Here is a 20,164-nt window from a genome sequence, read left to right as displayed (position 1 = left end):
ATGGATGTGAGAGTTGGACTGTTTAGAAGGCTGAGCACCGAAGAATTGATGCTTTTGAACTGTGGTGTTGGAGAAGACTCTTGAGAGTCCCTTGGACTGCAAGGAGACCCAACCAGTCCGTTCTGAAGGAGATCAGCCCTGGGATTTCTTTGGAAGGAATGATGCTAAAGCTGAAACTCCAATACTTTGGCCACCTCATGCGAAGAGTTGACAAACTGGAAAATACTCTGATGATGGGAGGGATTGGGGGCAGGAGGAGAAGGGGACGACAGAGGATGAGATGGCTGGATGGCATCACTGACTCGATCGACGTAAGTCTCAGTGAACTCCGGGAGTTGGTGATGGACAGGGAAGCCTGGCGTGCTGCAATTCATGGGGTCACAAAGAGTCGGACACAACTGAGAGACTGAACTGAACTGAAGGTGTTACAGAATGATTGCTAAAGGGATGTAAGGGTGAGAAAAGACATGGTTCTTATGGTTATTCTAACAAATGTCTGCCATAGAAAACTTTATTTCATTTCTTGTTTCATTATTAATATTATTAAATATCTTCATTCAAAAGTCTGTTCAAGTTTGATCAAATTAAAGTTTTGGGACTTTTTTGACCTTATGTAAGGGAGGGGTCAAGTCAAAAAATTCAGCACAAATTCAATCAATGGTCTAGAAGAGTGCTGTTGTTTTGACTTTTATCAGATTGCCTTCACATAATTATGATGTTTATACATTTCTCATGACTGATGGAGATGACAGAAACTGCTAATTGTTCACTTATATTTCTTTTTCCTTTCTTGTATGGTAATATAACTGGCACATGACCACCCAGGTAATTATTACACTTGCTGACTCCCTTGCAGCTAGGTGTAGTCATATAACTAATTGATGGCCAATGGCATGTCAATGGAAGTGATTTGTGCAAATTTCTGATCATGTTCTTAAAAGAAGGATGCAGTCATGCTCTCCCCATTACTCACTTTTTCCTGTGACTGACTGCAGTGCTAACAAGGGAATGATTTTTGAACCATCCAAAACCATGAAAATGATACACAGCAGTGAAACAAAATAGAGCCTGGATCCCATAATCAAGGAGCCAGGACAGCAGCACCAGACTGCCTCATTCCTGATGTTTATATTAAAGAGAAATGGGCTTCTGTCTTGCTTTAGCCTCTGACGTTTTGGATCTCTGTACTACAGTATAAAACCTACATTCTAACTGATTTTAAAGATAAGCATTACTCAATTTAAAAAGAGAAACTAAATTATTTGTTCAGACTTATTTCCCCAAACTAGCCTTTGCACTTAATTTGTTCAGTCAGTGCGAAGGCTAGTTTGGGGAGTGAACTCTCCTCATGAATAGATGTGCACTCTTCTAAATCACAGTGATTGTATTTCATATGTTATAGCTAAGGGCTCACATCAAAGTATTTATTTAAATTCCTAAGTAATTCTGTTGGGTAAGTATTATTAAGGTCCACAGCTAATGAGCCCTGAAGCAGGCATTTCAACTCAGATCTCGAAATATATTTTCTTCCTGGTATAATTGCTTTCAAGTTATTTAAAGATATTCTACAGCTGCATGAATACCTAATCAATAGTAAATACAAAGTATTTGAAGGAGGTGTTAAATTGCATTGTTTAATACTCGTAACACTTATTTTTGCATGTGTGGTCATGACATGTTGAAATTCTTAGAACTGACTCACTTAAAACTTAGAAAAATTAATTTGACAAAGGAAAATATCTCTTTTATCTTAGCCCAATTTACTTGTTTATTCTTTTACATTAAGTACTTGAAGTTGAATACTTATAAAGTAAAAAAGCAAAAGGCTTTTTATAAACAGAAAATATTTGTTCTGTTCTCTGTCATTCTCTCTACAAGCTGTAGGAGGAAATTTTGTTTAAGATATGTAAACTGTGTATCAGATTTTCCTTTAAATGTCTATTTTGGCTGGCTTTCATAGCACACATTATGAACAATGGAATAAACGAAGTGAATCTTATTTTCTTTTACTAGTGAAACTTAAGGAAGCATAAAAATTTGTTATAAGAAAAACAAGATGTTTTTAGTTCAACCATTGCTTTTCTTTTTAGATACCTGAAAGTAAAATGCTGCAAATGATATATTTTGTCTCCTATTTTGAACATTTCATAGCCTTCCTATGATTATTTCACTGAAATCATTTCTCTTGTTAAGATTCTTTACTACTACTGTATTTCTCTACCAGATTTTAAAAAATAACTTAGTATTCTGTAGTCAACCTTAGAGGTTTATTCATTCAACATCATTATTTTAAAACCTTTTTCCTTGCCTCTTGTCAGCTATTAAATGTGGGAAGATTAGATTTTTGTATTTTTAAGCACCCTTCTAGTTAGATATGGGCTTCGCAAGTGGCTAAATGGTAAAAGAAAAAAAATGCCTACCAATGCAGGAGATGCAGGTTTGATCCCTGGGACAGGAAGATCCCCTGGAGGAAGAAATGGCAATCCACTCCAGTATTCTTGCCTGGGAAACCCCATAGACAGAGGAGCCTGGCGGGCTACAGTCCATGGGGTCGCAAAGAGTCGGACAATACTGAGCCACCATCACTTTCATTTTGCTTTGCGTTACATAGCTATAACTTTCATCCTTTCTCTTCACTTCTAAACAGGACTTTTAGAAAATCCAGAAAGGCTTGAACCACTTTATTATTTGAGATAGGCACATTATTGAAAAATGAAGAAATAGAATAAATCATTTTTTTCAACCCAATCATTTAATTTCTGTGACTTCATATTGGCAGTCTATCTAATTTACTTGGAAATCATTTCAAAAGTCTTTAGTAGATATTTTTGTTCCATAATCCTCTCTCCACCCCATGGATTTTGTTCATTGGCCTACTTTCTCAGCTTTAATCATCTAGGTCACAAGTCAGTTTAATCCCAGCCATTGCTTCACAAAACACAGTTTAAAAGAAATGGTAGCTTTTGCAGTCCATTATGTCATTGATAGTACAAGACCAATAGCTCCTCCCAAAATGTTCAGATTAGGGAAATAAAGTTGATATATAATTATTTTATATCTACAGGTGAAAAAATAGGTCAAGATGAATATTCACCCTCACTTTGACACAGAAGTAAAATAATCTCATTTCTGATCCTTAAATTGAAGAATCAGATTCATCATTTTATCTCATTTATTAAAATGAAGCATATATTTTAACAGAATTTATTATTGAAACAAATTACAGTGTTATCATTGACTTCCTATAAAACTCTTCTAAAATTAGTCAATTTTCAAGTAAATTAGCTCATCCAAAGAGAGTGAGTGAAAATTGCTCAGTCGTGTCCAACTTTTTGCGACCCCATGGACTATACAGCCCATGGAATTCTCCAGGCCAGAATACTGGAGTGGGTAGCTTTTCCCTTCTACAGGGGATCTTTCCAACCCAGGGATCAAACCCAGGTCTCCCACATTGCAGGCAGATTATTTACCAGCTGAGTCACAAAGGAAGCCCAACCAAAAGCAAAGACTTATTTCTTGCATTCATTTTTCTATTATTCTAATAAGTGGCTTTTTTCCAAGTCCCTAATATTTTATATTATTATTTTTAAAAAGTTGTAAGTATTATTAAAGGTTACCCAGTATTTATCCCAGTCAATAATTTTTATTATATTGCACTAAGTAAGTTTCTTTGTAAATAATTAAACTAACAAAACATTTCCTTTTCATTTGAAAACAGAGTGACATTGACGAACTTGATGATATTCTCACATCCACATTCAAACATGAGATACCATACTATGAATTCCAATCTCTCCAAACTGAAATCTGCCCTCAAAAGGAATGTGAGTATTTTCCAACTGCATCAATTATTCTTTTTGTCACATTTCACTCTACGTAATAAATATTATAGCAAAGAGTATAGAATTGCTGATGAAATGTTTTCAAAAACTCTCATCCCTTGGTGAGAGAGCTGGTTTTTATTCCAAGAAAATATTTGGATAATGAATGAGGAAAATTGTTCATTATAGCATTATTTATAATTACCAAAAATGAAAATAACTCAGTCCTTTAAAGATAGGTCATTGATCAAATAAATTTTGGTACATATGTTAATGCAACCATCATAAACAAATTTTATTTTAAACTGATTTGCTGACTGGAGTGATGCTTTGATTTACACTTAATCGAATACAAGTAGGATATATAGCAGGAGATGGAGTGTGAGCCTGTTTTAAGAGGTACGTATGTTTAATAGCATATGTTTGTGTGTATATATATATAAATGCCCACTGCATATATATGTGTACATATACATATGTAAATCAATAGTCTGGACAGATATGCATCTGCTAACAGTTATGCATGGGTTCTGCTGTTTCAGGGATTACATTTTTTCATTTTGCTAAATCTTTGTTTTCTACAGTGACTGCATATTATTTTCATCATAGAAATATACATATGCATATATATAAAGGAAAATATATTATGATAAAAGATTGTACTTCTAAATGTTATCACAAGCTTAGCGGCATGCATTGTTTATTGCTTATTCCTGTGTTTTTGGTTGACACACTGTTTCTAATACAGTTTTATGCTCAGCATGTGCCGAACAGAATGATGGAGATGTAATGGTGAGTAAGACAGGCATGGCTTCAGGACGTGAGAGGTCTCCTATAGGTATACTGTAGGGCTGATGAGCAGAGGTTTCCTTCGGTAGAGTTTCTGTGCTATTTGAAATAGTTTTATCATCAGGCTGTCAGGCCTGAGGGAAGCAGGAAAAAAAGAGTAGAAGCCTTAAGGCACAACTGATTATGATTCACCCAGATGTGCTAGAACGCGCACTATGTGTGGTAAGGTCACATTGCGGGAAAAGGGCAATGGTAGGCTGCTTTGAATAAGTAATCTTATGAGAGTAATGCACACTTATCTTTATTTCCCACATACATTTTAACAATATACAGTTCACTTACAAAAGTTAGACATTAGGTTGGGATAGAAAAGGAACATGACATGATCCCTTACTTAAGATACTCATCGTTTAACTGGGAAAACAAGATATTATGTATGTAATCATAGAGAGGAAAAAATGTGCTACACTTCACAAAACTGATTACATTGACAATAGAATTTTAAAGAAAAGCTACATTATTTTTCAAGCTGTGTTTCCTAAAGGAAATAGGATTTTACCTAGATCTTAAATGATGTGTCTCAATGAGAAAAGAAAAAGGAAACAGGAATTCTCAGGAAAAGAAAGTGTATGTAAAGGTGTGAAGATGAAACAATGACACAATTTTCACAAATTCCCTCAGCATTATATTTAAGTTTGTGAAATGAGAATTGTGGAATTGGAGAGGATAGGATGGCTTTGGTCTCTCATTTATAGATAAAGAATTCTAGGTAAGTTTGAAAATGCTTCTTAGTGCCTCATTCATGTTGAAGTATCTGAATTTTAGAGTTGGAAATGATGGAATAGATTTGGTCCTTTATTTTTTTTAGGAAAAGGATTCTTTATAGTTTAAATGGAAACCCTGACAATATGGATCTGATTCAATAGGTACGGGGAATAGTTAAGCTTCTGCTTTTTAAACAAACTTCCAGGTAAAACTGATGTTGCTGGTTCTCAGACCTTGAGTATCAAGGGTTTAGAGCAGTGGTTCTGAAACTTGGTGCATATTGTAATTAGCTACAAAGCCTTCAGAACACCCTATGCCCAAGCCACACGCCCAAATTAATAAAGAATCTTCGAGTGGATTTCAGCTATCAGTACTTTTTCAAGTTTTCCAGGTAATTCCAGTGGGCATCCAAGTTCATCAGTCTCAATTGTTTCACTGTATCAATATTGCAGACCTGCCAAATAATTCATCTTCATATTGATCTTTAACACTGACAACATATTACTCTCTTTATTAAACTTTCTAATTTATTAATCAGAAAGTTAATAGCATTTGAAAACTTTGAGCCATTATTAGACTGTAATGATTATTTTGTATTTGGAAAAATATTTTTATGAAACAATTGCATTTTTGAAAAGAAGTTAAATATAGTCTAGGATAGTTCAATATAATCTAGATAATTCATTCAAAAACCATATTGTTGGTTATTGCTAGGTGGCAGAGCCATTAAACCTATAACAGAAGCAAGCATAATGTAACATTAGGCTCTAATCCCTAGTGGAAGTACAAAATAACATAATACAAATTGCATAATAAAATATACAACATAGACATGAATATCGCTGAACTCATGTTTCGCTTGCCTCATTGGCCCTATAATCTTGACTCAGTATCAGCTTCAAAATATCTGATCATTAAGACCTTGAACCTACAATTTCATAATGTTCAGGATGCAAGGATGATAAGATTTGAGAAGCCTTTTATACATGGAATGGAATTAATGATATGTTGTTGAAGAACTTCTATAGAAACACTACTAGAAATATATGTAGCATAGTTCTACATGGAAAGAAATGTTTTCACAAATTAGAAATTGCTAATCTTACTCCCTGAAAAGAAAATTAGGAACAGAAAGATGCAATATCAAAGGTATTTTGCAAAAAATATTTTTAAATGTTTTCCCCAAACATGAATTTCACAATGCCTGAAGTTCTGTGTACCTCTTTCAGTTCAGTTCAGTTGCTCAGTTGTGTCTGACTCTGTGACCCTACGAACCGCAGCACGCCAGGTCTCCCTATCCATCACCAACTGCTGGAGTCTACCCAAACCCACGTCCATTGAATTGGGCATGCCATCCAACCATCTTATCCTCTGTCATCCCCTTCTCCTCCTGCCCTCAATCTTTCCCAGCATCAGGGTCTTCTCAAACGAGTCATCTCTTCACATCAGGTGGCCAAAGTATTGGAGTTACAGCTTCAACATCAGTCCATCCAATGAACACCCAGGACTGATCTCCTTTAGGATGGACTGGTTGGATCTCCTTGCAGTCCAAGGGACTCTCAAGAGTCTTCTCCAACACCACAGTTCAAAAGCATCAGTTGTTAGGCACTCAGCCTTCTTTATGGTCCAGCTTTCACATCCATACATGACTATTTTTGTGTATCATTACTAAAAACAAAAATAAACCCTCATGAATTCTTAGAAGTTTAACACACTCTGCTTTATACTAGGCACTCTTCTAGATGTTGAGGAAAGATAGAGGAATGTCAGATAAATAAATAAAACCCATATACTCAGAGTGGACCCAAGAAGAAGAGAAAATAAAATCACAAAAATCAGTATCACTAATATAGTGTGTTTTTCTCTACTAATGAGAGCTAATGCTTGCATATTATGTACTCTGTGTTAAGAATAATTCTAAGAACCTCTCTTACTTTATATCATTTAATTCCTCTCAACAAACCCATGGTAGGTACTATTTTCAAACGTGATTTACTGATGAGTCATTGAGAGTGTCTATCATTTGCTCAAATGGTGGTAGAGCTGAGGTGAATCCAGTCAGCCAGCAGAGGTTATTAACCACTCCTCGGCCACTGCGTCCCTATCCGCTGTGACGAGCTCTGGCTCTCTGAGGCACAGGAGCCCCAGCGAAAGAGGGACAGTTGGAGTTAGCTTCTCAGCAGATGACCTTGCTGAAGAGGAAAGGTTATGAATTATTTGTGCAGAATTATTTAAATTTATGGCTTTAATGAATAATTTATAAAGGCAAGTTTGAAATTATCTCAGCTACTCTTTATGGTATTTTTGCAATCCCCAAAACATAGTGATTTTTGTTTCATAGCACATTTTTTCTTTAAATCACCACTTTTACCTCTGAGGACGAATGCTGTCCTTTAGGAGGGAGCCCTGTCTATTTTGTTCATGAATTTATTCCTAGTGCCTGAGAGAGTCTCTAGTACTCTAAATATTTACTGTGTTAATTTGTTGATGGCAATGAAGCTAACCATAGATTAAAATCAATAAAACTGTGGTAAGCATTAGATACTCTTGCCTGGAAAATCCCGTGGACGGAGGAGCCTGGTAGGCTACAGTTCATGGAGTCGTGAAGAATTGGACACGACTGAGTGACTTCACTTTTACTTTTCACTTTCATGCATTGGAGAAGGAAATGGCAACCCACTCCAGTGTTCTTGCCTGGAGAATCCCAGGGACGGGGGAGCTTGGTGGGCTTCCGTCTATGAGGTCGTGCAGAGTCAGACACGACTGAAGCGACTTAGCAGCAGCAGCAAGCATTAGGTATCAGACTAGTATTATTTGAGCTTCAAAAATAAGCTCTTGTTTATAGAAATATAAGGCAGCTTATCTGGCTTTCCAGGTGGGGCTAGTGGTAAAGAAACAACCTGAGAATGCAGGGAGACATAAGAGATGTGGGTTCGATGCCTGGGTTTGGGAGATCCCCTGGAGGAGGGCATGGCAACCCACTCCAGTATTCTTACCTGGAGAATCCCATGGACAGAGGAGCTTGGCAAGCTGCAGTCCATAGGGTCACATAGAGTTGGACACAACTAAAGCAACTTAGCCCACAAACAAGGCAGCTATTTAGAATATCGCTTTCTTTTCTTTTCCTTTGTTTTCTTTCATCTTCTATCTCTTATCTATGGCATCTGCCATTACCAGAATGAAAAATTGGCACATGAGCCTTCTGAATGTGCTACGCTGAACTATACCGTGGCTCATGCTCAGTCCTGTCCAACCCTTTGCAACCCCATGGGCTGTAGCCCTCCAGGCTCCTCTGTCAAGGGGATTTACAAGGCAGGAGTACTGCAGTGGATTGCCATTCTCTTCTCCTGAACTATCTGTGTTCAAATGATTGAGACACATCTGTTCATCTTCTCTGAGCTGACACACAAAAAATGTAGGTTTTTCAAGGTCAAACGTAATACGTTTAAATATGTAAGTTTATCACAGGGTTAGAGAAAAACATAAATGCAATCCATTAGTAACTGGTAACAAGAAATAGTCTCTGTAATATTCACTCATTTTGTTAAGAAAAATGCACACGTGGGTTAGCCTTGATTACACACACATACACACACACACAGCAGAAAGGGTTTTTTTCCTTTTTTAAATTACAGATTGAATAAATTAATCCTTAAGGAACTCCCTGTTACGTTTGCAGCTGTTGTACAATGATAATTTTCAGACCTGGAGTTTCTATCCTCTGAAATGCTTGACAGGTCCAGAAATCCCCCAGACAGCCCAACTGCTAACCTATCTGGAAACAATATTCATGAAGGGACTCCTTTGCTCTCTGGGTTTTGCCTTTACTAAATAATTACAGAATATCTTTTTAGTGTTACTGCAGGTGTGAATATTCACTGCATTTAGAACTTGTGTGTGTGTGTTTTTTTTTGTCTTGTTATAGTTTTCCAGAATCACTGCAGTCATTTCCCTCATTGAGTTAGGATTCTCCAGCAAAACGGGATCAAGGGTGTGTACTAAGAGAGAGACAGTAAAAGGTTTACTTTAGGGAACTGACTCATGTGATTGTGAGGCTAGCAATTCTGAAATCGGCAGGGCCGGCCAACAAGCTGAAACTTCCAGCAAAAGTTGATGTTACAGCCTTGAGTCTGAAGGCAGTCTGTAAACTGAATTCCTTTCTCCTTGGTAAACCTCAGTCTTTTCTCCTAGGGCCTTCAACTGATTGGATGAGATTTGCCCACAATATGGAGGGTAATCTGCCTTAAAGTCCCATATGTAAATATTAATCACACCTAAAAAATACTTTCACAGTAACCTCAAGACTGATGTTTGACCAAACAACTACCCACAATAACCAAGACAGTTGACTCATAAAATTAACCATCACACTCACCATCCTTCTACTGTTCAGAGGTCAGCATCTCTAAAAAGACTGTAGTTTACCCACACATATTTAGGGATCCTCCAACAATCTGTTTGAAAAATCTTGGTCAATAGATTTGCAAAGCAGCTGTATCCAGTTGATAGAAAAATTTCTCAGAATATCCTATCCTGGTTTAGACAATAAAGATGTGTTGGTAGTGTGGCAATAGCTGTCATTTGGGTCATATGCATAATATTAACTCTTGGTCAAGGAAAAAGAGATATTGCTGAGAGTGTTAAGACATGCTGAATTATGGAGTTATTACCACTTTCTTGTTTCATGAGAGTGGCTTTTGGTTTAACACCATTTGTTTAGTGTAGTAAGTGAAATAATTGCCTCCTAATGGTATTCACTGGAGCAGGAAATGGCAACCCACTCTGTTCTTCTTCCCTGGGAAATTCCATGAACAGAGGAGCCTGGGGGGCTACAGTTCATGGGGTCACCAAAGAGTTGGACATGACTTAGCAACTAAACAACAACAGCAATAACAAAGATATTCACATCCTGGTCCCTAGATCTGTGAATTTGTTACCTTAAATGGCAAAAGAAACTCTGGGACCCTATTTCAGAATACTTCCTCTTCCACAAAAAACAAAAAAACTGTTCTGTGGTGATTATTAATCTTTAGTGATATAGGAGCTAAGCTTATAACCAATATGCTCCATTCAAAGACACATTTATCTAATATACTTTAATGCCATATAATTGTATTGCCAGCAGCTACCCCATCAATACTCCCACTTGGACTTTTCCATGACAATGAAATGTTACCTTCTTTAATGAAAACCCCTTCTCTTCTACCTCATAAGTTTGTAGCCATAAACCTGAATGTTATCTTAAATCCAACTCTTTCCTTTGGAGCCTGAACAGCCTTCTCTTTTGAATGTCTGATATCTCAGTCCTTGTGCATTTTTACTGCCACCTCTCTAATTCATTCAGGCCATCAGTTATTCCTCCTTCTCTCTGAAAAAGCTTCCCAGCAGGTTCCTGTAAAAGTATTTTACCTTTCTTTCCAGCCATCCTACATGTAGATGCTTCCCTAATCATTCTCATATTTAATTTATATTCTGCCCATCCACTACATATGACGATATTCCCAAAGCTCTAACCAGCCCCTTTATTGCCCAGACAAATTTCCAAGATTACTTTCCTGCCTTAATTCACTTTTATTATCAAAATTATTTAAAGAATAAATCAGGTTCTCAAGACTATAAGAAGTCCTCAAAATATACCAAATGCTCCTAACAAAATCTCACACATTTGTCAGATATGTTGATTTACTACTTGGTAGCACACATTGTTTGGCTTTCTGTGTGAAACCCATACAAAGGACAGTGGGCAACTTTCCATCTGAAAGGCATGACCTGAAGGTAGAGTAACTAGACATTTGATCCCAACCCAGCCTATCTTGGGAGAAGGAAATGGCATCCCACTCCAGCGTTCTTGCCTGGAGAATCCCAGGGACGGCAGAGCCTGGTGGGCTGCCGTCTATGGGGTCGCACAGAGTTGGACATGACTGAAGCGACTTAGCATCAGCAGCAGCAGCCTATCTTGTTTCCATACTCTTCGTGTTCCAAGTTTCCTGGATCTTTCTAGACTCTTCCTTGGCTTCTTTCTAGGTTCTTGGTCCCTTTGCTGTTCAGACTCAGAAGCAAATATATTGGTAATTTTCAAAAGGTATTTTTTAAATGAACATAGGAACAAAATACAGTTGCACATGCATATAAATAAAGTTTCTAGAGAGATAACAAACTGCACCAAAGAACTTTAATATCCCACTATTTCCTTTGTTCGCTTAACTTATGGTATCAAGATTCTAGAAATATAATAATCTCAGTAATATTATCTTTTGCCTGCAATTCTAAATAGGTTATGTCTACTCTTTCAACAGGATAGGAAGAGTGACGCCTCATATGTTGCATATGTGCTCCTCCAAAGCAATCAGATTCATAAACCCAGTGATGCTCTGTCTTATAGATCCATAGAAACAGTAACATTTCATCTGACTCCAAACCCTATGATGAAAGGAATAGGAATGGAAATCATCACCTTTATTCAACTTTGCAAATATCATCCTTACCACCTTAGTTGGTATCTGATTAGCATCCAGGGGAAATTACCCTAAAACCATCTGTGGCATGGCCTCTAGCCCAGAAGAGTATCCTAAGTCCTACAATTCTGACCCCAAACTTATAATTTTATAAATGAAGAAATAGAGGTCCAGGGAAATGAAAGAACTTTCATAAGTACCACAGGTTTAGTGGCTGAGCTGAAATTAGAAGGCAGATCCCCTGACTTTTTATCTTCTCTGGTGTGTGCTTCATTGTTTTGTCCATCACACATTGAGAGAATAAAGATTTGCTATTCCAGATAATGATTTAAGAGAACAGAGGATTACATGCATGCACTTCCAGTTTGCGTATGCATCTTACTTTAAAAAATTTTAAAGCGAACCCTGGGCATATTCCCATTTTATTATTCTTGGAAGCTAGGTTAATCTTTTGAAAGCTTTGGTTTGAGAACTTCAATATAATTATTGGCCATCTTTTATAGGGATTATCTTGAACTGTTAGAAATGGCTCAGCCTAAATAAATATGTGACTTGATTTCTTTACTAGGTTCCAGGTCATCTCTTTATTTCCAAAGCTAATGAAATTGAATTTTTGTTGGAAAATTCCTCTACCAGACATTTAATTCTGTTCCTCTGAAATTACCATTTGAAAGACATTGATTGAAACAACTGAAAACTGAACATTTGTCAGGAAAAAAAGTTAAAAGCAATTTGGCCACACCCTAGTATGAGTTATAGCTTTTTTTTAACTTATACCTTGAAGGAGAAAAAGTGGAAGCAGTGACAGATTTTATTTTCTTGGGCTCCAAAATCACTACTGACAGTGCCTGCGGCCATGAAATGAAAAGACTCTTGATCCGTGGAAGGAAAGCTATGACAAACCTAGATTGCTTATTAAAAAGCAAAGTCATCACTTTGCCAAAAAAGGTCCATTTAGTCAAAGCTATGGTTTTTCTAGTAGTCATGTATGGATGTGAAGTGAAAGTTGCTCAGTTGTGTCTGATTCTTTGCAATGCCATGGACTGTATAGTCGGACAGTCGGAATTCTCCAGGCCAGAATACGGGAGTGGGTAACCATTCCGTTCTCCAGGGGATCTTTCCAACCCAGGGATCGAACCCAGGTCTTCCCCACTGCAGGTGGATTCTTTACCAGCTGAGCCACCAGAAAAGCCCAAGAATACTGGAGTAGGTAGCCTATCATTCTGCAGCAGATCTTTCCGACCCAGGAATTGAATCGGGGTCTCTTGCATTGCAGGTGGGTTCTCTACCAGCTGAGCTCCCAGGGAAGCCCATAAGTATGTGAGATGGACTATAAAGAAGACTGAGCACTGAAGAATTGATGCTTTTAAGCTGTGATGCTGGAGATGACTCTTGAAAGTCCCTTAGACTGCAAGGAGATTAAACCAGTCAATCCTAAAGGAAATCAACCCTGATTATTCATTGGAAGGACTGATGCTGAAGCTCAAGCTCCAATACTCTGGCCTCCTGATGTGAAGAGCCGACTCATTGGAAACGACCCTAATGTTGGGAAAGACTGAAGGCAAAAAGGAGAGAGGAGTGGCAGAGGATAAAATGGTTACACAGCATCACCTAAATGGGCATGAATTTGAGTGAACTCTGGAAGATAGGGAAGAACAGAGAAGCCTGGCCTGCTGCTGTCCGTGGGGTCACAGAGTTGGACACGACTTAGCAAATGAACAACAATAGAACAAACAAAGAATCTTGATTAAATGAAAATTGCCATGAAATGAAATAGGTGTATATTGCAGATTAAGTACACTCTAAAAGTTTTTTTTTAATATCTTCTTACAGAATCTATTATTTTAATCTAATAGGTGAGATTAACAAACTATTTACAAAACAAATGCTTTGAATTTAAGAAATGATAAGCTTAAGGTCTTTAGGTCTCCTAGGACTTTGGCTTCTGATTAAGATGTACAACAACATAAGAGTCTACTATTCTTACTGTGATAGGAAGAACAAGCAAGATGATCTTCAAAATCATAGTAGCCTTTTTAAATGCAGCAGAAAATGAATGACAAAAGAAATCTGAACAAACTAAGTTCCAGGAAAGAATAAGTCCTTCATGATAGAGAAGCAACTCATAACTTCCTTCATCCCTTACAGAAGAAAAAGACAATAACTCACTATAGATGAGGAGTAAAGAAAAACCAGCTGAATATTTAGCGACTATTTAATGGCTGTACTTAAGCTAGTGTGATGAATGAAAATCCCGAAGAGCCCCCATTACAGAGTGGGTCTGCATCACCCACTAACTCTTTTGTAGACTGTCTTAAGTGCACAAAGCTAGTATATCAATACTGGAGGTGGGCAGTAGGTCAAGAAAGACCCTTAAAACACCTGAGGACCACTTGTTCAGTCTCTCAGCTGTGTCTGACTCTTTGAGAGCCCATGGACTGCAGCACGCCAGGCTCCTCTGTCCTTCCCTATTTCCCAGAGTTCACTCAAATTCCTGTCCATTAAGTCAGAGAAGCTGTCTAACCATCTCATCCTCTGCCACCCCCTTCTCCTTTTGCTGTCACTTTTTCCAACCATCTTTTCCAATGGATCTTTCCAACTGGATCTTTTCCAGTGAATTGTCTCTTTGCATCTGGTGGCCAGAGTATCGGAGCTTGAGCTTCGGCATCAGTCCTTCCAATGAGTATTCAGGGTTGATTTCCTTTAGGATTGATTGATTGGTTTGATCTCCTTGCAGTCTAAAGGACTTTGAAGAGTATTCTCTAGCACTGCAGTTCAAAAGCATCAATTCTTTGGTGCCCAGCCTTCTTTATGGTCCAACTCTCACATCTCTGCATGACTACTAGAAAAACCATAACTTTGACTAGATGGGCCTCTGTCAGCAAAGTGATGTCCCTGTTTTTTAATATGCTGTCTAGGTTTGTCATAACTTTCCTTCCAAGGGGCAAGTGCCTTTTAATTTCATGGCTGCAGTTGCCATCCGTGCTGATTTTGGAATCCAAGAAAATAAAGTCGGTCACTGCTTCCACTTTTTCCCCTTCTCTTTGCCATGAAGTGATGGGACTGGATGCTATGACCTTAGTTTTCTGAATGTTGCATTTTAAGCCAGCTTTTTCACGCTCCGCTTTCACCCTCATCAAGAGACTCCTCAGTTCCTCTTTACTTTCTGTCATTATAGTGTTATCATCTGGATATCTGAGGTGGTTGATATTTCTCCTAGCAATCTTGATTTTAGCTTGTGATTCATCCAGTCTGGCATTTCACATGATGTACTGTACAAATGCCCAATAAATGGGATGACAATATAGAGCATTGACATACCTCTTTTCCAGTTTGGAACCAGTCAGCTTTTCCATGTCTGATTCTCACTGTTGCTTTTTGACTTGTATACAGGTTTCTCAGGAGACAGGTAAGATGGTCTGGTATTCTCATCTCTACGAATTTTCTACAGTTTGTTGTGATCCACACAATCAAAGGCTTTAGCGTAGTCAATGAAGCAGAAGTCAGTGTTTTTCTGGAATTCCCTTGTTTTCTCTGTGAGCCAATGAATGTTGGCAGTTTGATCTCTGGTTTCTCTGCCTTTTCTAAGTCCTTCTTGTACATCTGAAAGTTCTCAGTTCTTGGACCACTAGTGGCTGCTGAAGAGCAGGAGTGGGACAGAGTTGCTGAAACAAATTCCATCAAAGCTTTTATTGTATGGAAAGCAGCAGCAAACAGATTCTAAATATGGAGAGTTGTAAAAGTGGAATAATATCCCCTATTTGAGATAGTAAGGAATCTACCTTAACTGGGTGTATACAGAGGCTGCACAAAATCTGAGTGAGATATTCTGATGTGAAAGCTTCTGGAAGCAGAACTTGAGAGGAAAAAGAACCATCCAGTTACCCAAAGGCTGACAGCCAGTCTGTAGAGCAACAGAGACTTCTTGAGTCTCACCAAAGCTTAGATACTAAGCTGTGCAAGAAAGTTATGGTTCTGCCCTCAAAGTGTTTGAAGCCAGTGGTTAACTAAATCTAAGTGAAGTCACAAAAAAATGACCAAATTCAGCTCATCTACAGATTAGTTTGAGTCAGCTTTCAAGTCTAGTTGTCTGACTGAAGAAAAGGTGTGCCTTTTCCTGGGGTAGATATTATTTACTTTGATCCTTTGGTACATTGTTCAGCACCATATATAAAATTACAAGAAATACAAAGAAGGAATTAGAGGTGACCTGTGGTCAAGAGAAGAGAGTCATTAGAGGCAAACATAGAAATGCTTCGGATGTTGAAATGATCAAATAGGAACATTAACATAATTATGATATGTATGTTACAGAATCTATTGTAAAATGGTACAAATGCATGAAGAGTTGGAAATTTCATCAAAGCAATGGAAATTATCATTTAAAAAAGGAAATTCTAGAAACATATAATATCAGAAAATTTTTTGGATATTCAGTTCAGTTCAGTTCAGTTGCTCAGTCGTGTCCGACTCTTTGCGACACCATGAATCTCAGCACGCCAGGCCTCCCTGTCCATCACCAACTCCCAGAGTTCACTCAGACTCACGAGTCAATGGGCATAATTGTATAAAAAAGAGAAAAAAATCAGTTTACTTGAAGACAGTCAAAATAAATTATTCAAACTGAAAAAGATGAAAAATCCAGAGTCTAAGTAAAGCCTTAAAAGAAGAACAAACTCAGCTCATCTCAGTTTTGACTCGAGGTCTGTGGGATAATACTACATATCAAGCATATGTGTAATTGAATTCTCAGAGTAAAGAGAGAGAATGAGCAGAAAAATATTTGAAGAACTAAAGGCTGGGGAATGATCTAAAATTGATGAATGGCATTAAACCATAGATTCAATAATCCCTGTAACCCCTAGCAGAATATATACAAATTTTATACCTACCTACCCCAGAGTTAAACTGATAAAAATCAAAGATAAAGAGAAAATCTTAGAAGTAGCAGGGGTAGGTGCTGAGGTGGGGATGTGTGTATTGAGGAAAGACATGCCATACAGGAAAACAATATGAATTATGCCTGACTTCTCAACAGAAATAGAGAAGAGAATGGAATGCAAGAATATATACTGCATGATTCCACTTGTGTAAAATATCAGATGAAATAAAACTCATCTGTTTTGATAAAAATTAGACAGTAGTTGCCTCTGAAGTGGAGAATTGACTCGAATGAAACAGAAGGGAACTTGCGATGGTGATTAAAGTTTCTTCAGTTTGCTTTGGGTGGTAGTTATGTTCAGTTCAGTTCAGTCGCTCAGTTGTGTCCAACTCTTTGGGACCCCATGAATCGCAGCACACCAGGCCTCCCTGTCCATCACCAACTCCCGGACTTCACTCAGACTCACGTCCATTGAGTCAGTGATACCATTCAGCCATCTCATCCTCTGTCATCCCCTTCTCCTCCTGCCCCCAATCTCTCCCAGCATCAGAGTCTTTTGCAATGAGTCAACTCTTCGCATGAGGTGGCTAAAATACTGGAGTTTCAGCTTTAGCATCAGTACTTCCAAAGAAATCCCAGGGCTGATCGCCTTCAGAATGGACTGGTTGGATCTCCTTGCACTCCAAGGGACTCTCAAGAGTCTTCTCCAACACCACAGTTCAAAAGCATCAATTCTTCGGTGCTCAGCATTCTTCACAGTCCAACTCTCACATCCATACATGACTGCTGGAAAAATGAGTGAACCTCGGGAGATGGTATGGACAGGGAGGCCAGGCATGCTGCAATTCATAGGGTCGCAAAGAGTCAGACACGACTGAGCTACTGAACTGACTAAACGGACCTTAGTCGGCAAAGTAATGTCTCTGCTTTTAAATATGCTATCTAGGTTAGTCATAACTTTTCTTCCAAGGAGTAAGCGTCTTTTAATTTCATGGCTGCAATCACCATCTGCAGTAATTTGGAGCCCAAAAAAATAAAGTCTGACACTGTTTCCACTGTTTCCCCATCTATTTCCCATGAAGTGATGGGACCAGATGCCATGATCTTAGTTTCTGAATGTTGAGCTTCAAGCCAACTTTTTCACTCTCCTCTTTCCCTTTCATCAAGAGGCTTTTTAGTTTCTCTTCACTTTCTGCCATAAGGGTGTCATCTGCATATCTGAGGTTATTGATATTTCTCTTGGCAATCTTGATTCCAGCTTGTGCTTCTTCCAGCCCAGCATTTCTCATGATGTACTCTGCATATAAGTTAAATAAGCAGGGTGACAATATATAGCCTTGACCTACTCCTTTTCCTATTTGGAACCAGTGTGTTGTTCCATGTCCAGTTCTAACTGTTGCTTCCTGGTCTGCATACAAATTCCTCAAGAGGAAGGTCAGGTGGTCTGGTATTCCCATCTCTCTCAGAATTTTCCACAGTTTATTGTGATTCACACAGTCAAAGGCTTTGGCATAGTCAATAAAGCAGAAATAGATGTTTTTTCTGGAACTCTCTTGCTTTTTTGGTGATACAATGGATGTTGGCAATTTGATCTCTGGTTCCTCTGCCTTTTCTAAAACCAGCTTGAACATCAGGAAGTTCACAGTTCATGTATTGCTGAAGCCTGGCTTGGAGAATTTTGAGCATTACTTTACTAGCATGTGAGATGAGTGCAATTGTGCAGTAGTTTGAGCATTCTTTGGCATTGGCTTTCTTTGGGATTGGAATGAAAACTGACCTTTTCCAGTCCTGTGACTACTGCTGAGTTTTCCAAATTTGCTGGCATATTGAGTTCAGCACTTTCACAGCATCATCTTTCAGGATTTGAAATAGCTCAACAGGAATTCCATCACTTCCACTAGCTTTGTTCACAGTGATGCTTTCTAAGGCCTACTTGACTTCACATTCCAGGATGTCTGGCTCTAGATGAGTGATCACACCATCGTTATTATTCATGTCATGAAGATTTTTTTGTACAGTTCTTCTGTTTATTCTTGCCACCTCTTCTTAATATCTTCTGTTTCTGTTAGGTCCATACCATTTCTGTCCTTTATTGTGCCCATCTTTGCATGAAATGTTCCCTTGATATCTCTAATTTTCTTGAAGAGATCTCTAGTCTTTCCCATTCTGTTGTTTGCCTCTATTTCTTTGCATTGATCACTGAGGAAGGCTTTCTTATCTCTTCTTGCTATTCTTTGGAACTCTACATTCAAATGGGTATATCTTTCCTTTTCTCCTTTGCTTTTCACTTCTTTTCTTTCCACAGCTATTTGTAAGGCCTCCCCAGACAGCCATTTTGCTTTTTTGCATTTCTTTTCCATGGAGATGGTCTTGATCCCTGTCTCCTGTACAGTGTCACGAACCTCATTCCATAGTTCATCAGGCACTCTATCTATCAGATCTAGGCCCTTAAATCTATTTCTCACTTCCACTGTATAATCATAAGGGATTTGATTTAGGTCATACTTGAATGGTCTAGCGGTATTCCCTACTTTCTTCAGTTTGAGTCTGAATTTGGCAATAAGGAGCTCATGATCTGAGCCACAGTCAGCTCCTGGTCTTGTTTTTGTTGACTGTATAGAGCTTCTCCATCTGTGGCTGCAAAAAATGTAATCAATCTGATTTCGGTGTTGGCCGTCTGGTGATGTCCATGTGTAGAGTCTTCTCTTGTGTTGTTGGAAGAGGGTGTTTGCTATGACCAGTGCATTTTCTTGGCAAAACTCTGTTAGCCTTTGCCCTGCTTCATTCCACATTCCAAGGCCAAATTTGCCTGTTACTCCAGGTGTTTCTTGACTTCCTACTTTTGCATTCCAGTCCCCTATAATGAAAAGGACATCTTTTTTGGGTGTTAGTTCTAAAAGGTCTTGTAGGTCTTCATAGAATCGTTCAGCTTCAGCTTCTTCAGTGTTACTGGTTGAGGCATAGACATGTCAAATCTCCTGAAACTCGTGAGCAGTGAAATTACACTCTATAATTTTTCAAAAGCAATCAAAACATAAATATCCAGAAGCAAAAACATTAGTAATCATGTGGTCTAGAATAAAATTAAGCACTGAAGAGCAAGGGATAGATTGCAATAATCTCCTGAGTCACTGATACATTCTTTGATCAGCACTCATTCTCTGACGGCTGCTCAGGTGGCTCAGTAATAAAGAATCCACCTACCAATGTAGGTGACCTAAAAGACGCAGGTTCGATCCCTGGGTTGGGAAAATCCCCTGGAGTAGGAAATGGCAATCCACTCCAGTAGTCTTGACTGGAGAACCCCATGGACAGAGGAGCCTGGTGGGCTACAGTCTATGGGGCCACAAAGAGTCGGACAAAGCTTAGCAACTGATCGTGCATGTGCGCGTTCTCTACACTGAGTGAATGCCCAGGAGAGAGGATCAGCTCGCCCAACAAGGTTTGTTTGT

General features: G+C 38.4%; 1 protein-coding gene across 1 annotated transcript in view; it reads left to right on the top strand.

Moving 5' to 3' along the window:
- The window catches only part of BANK1 (B cell scaffold protein with ankyrin repeats 1), a 323,758-nt gene that overhangs the window by 125,621 nt on the left and 177,973 nt on the right, over positions 1 to 20,164 (top strand). Inside the window, exon 6 of the mRNA XM_068975577.1 lies at positions 3,719 to 3,824. Coding sequence (XP_068831678.1) covers positions 3,719 to 3,824 — 106 coding nt within the window. The remainder of the gene's footprint in view (positions 1 to 3,718; positions 3,825 to 20,164) is intronic.

This window comes from Capricornis sumatraensis, chromosome 7, assembly GCF_032405125.1.
Source record: "Capricornis sumatraensis isolate serow.1 chromosome 7, serow.2, whole genome shotgun sequence".
In the NCBI taxonomy this organism is placed as follows: domain Eukaryota; kingdom Metazoa; phylum Chordata; class Mammalia; order Artiodactyla; family Bovidae; genus Capricornis; species Capricornis sumatraensis.
This window is presented reverse-complemented; position numbering and strand designations above follow the sequence as displayed.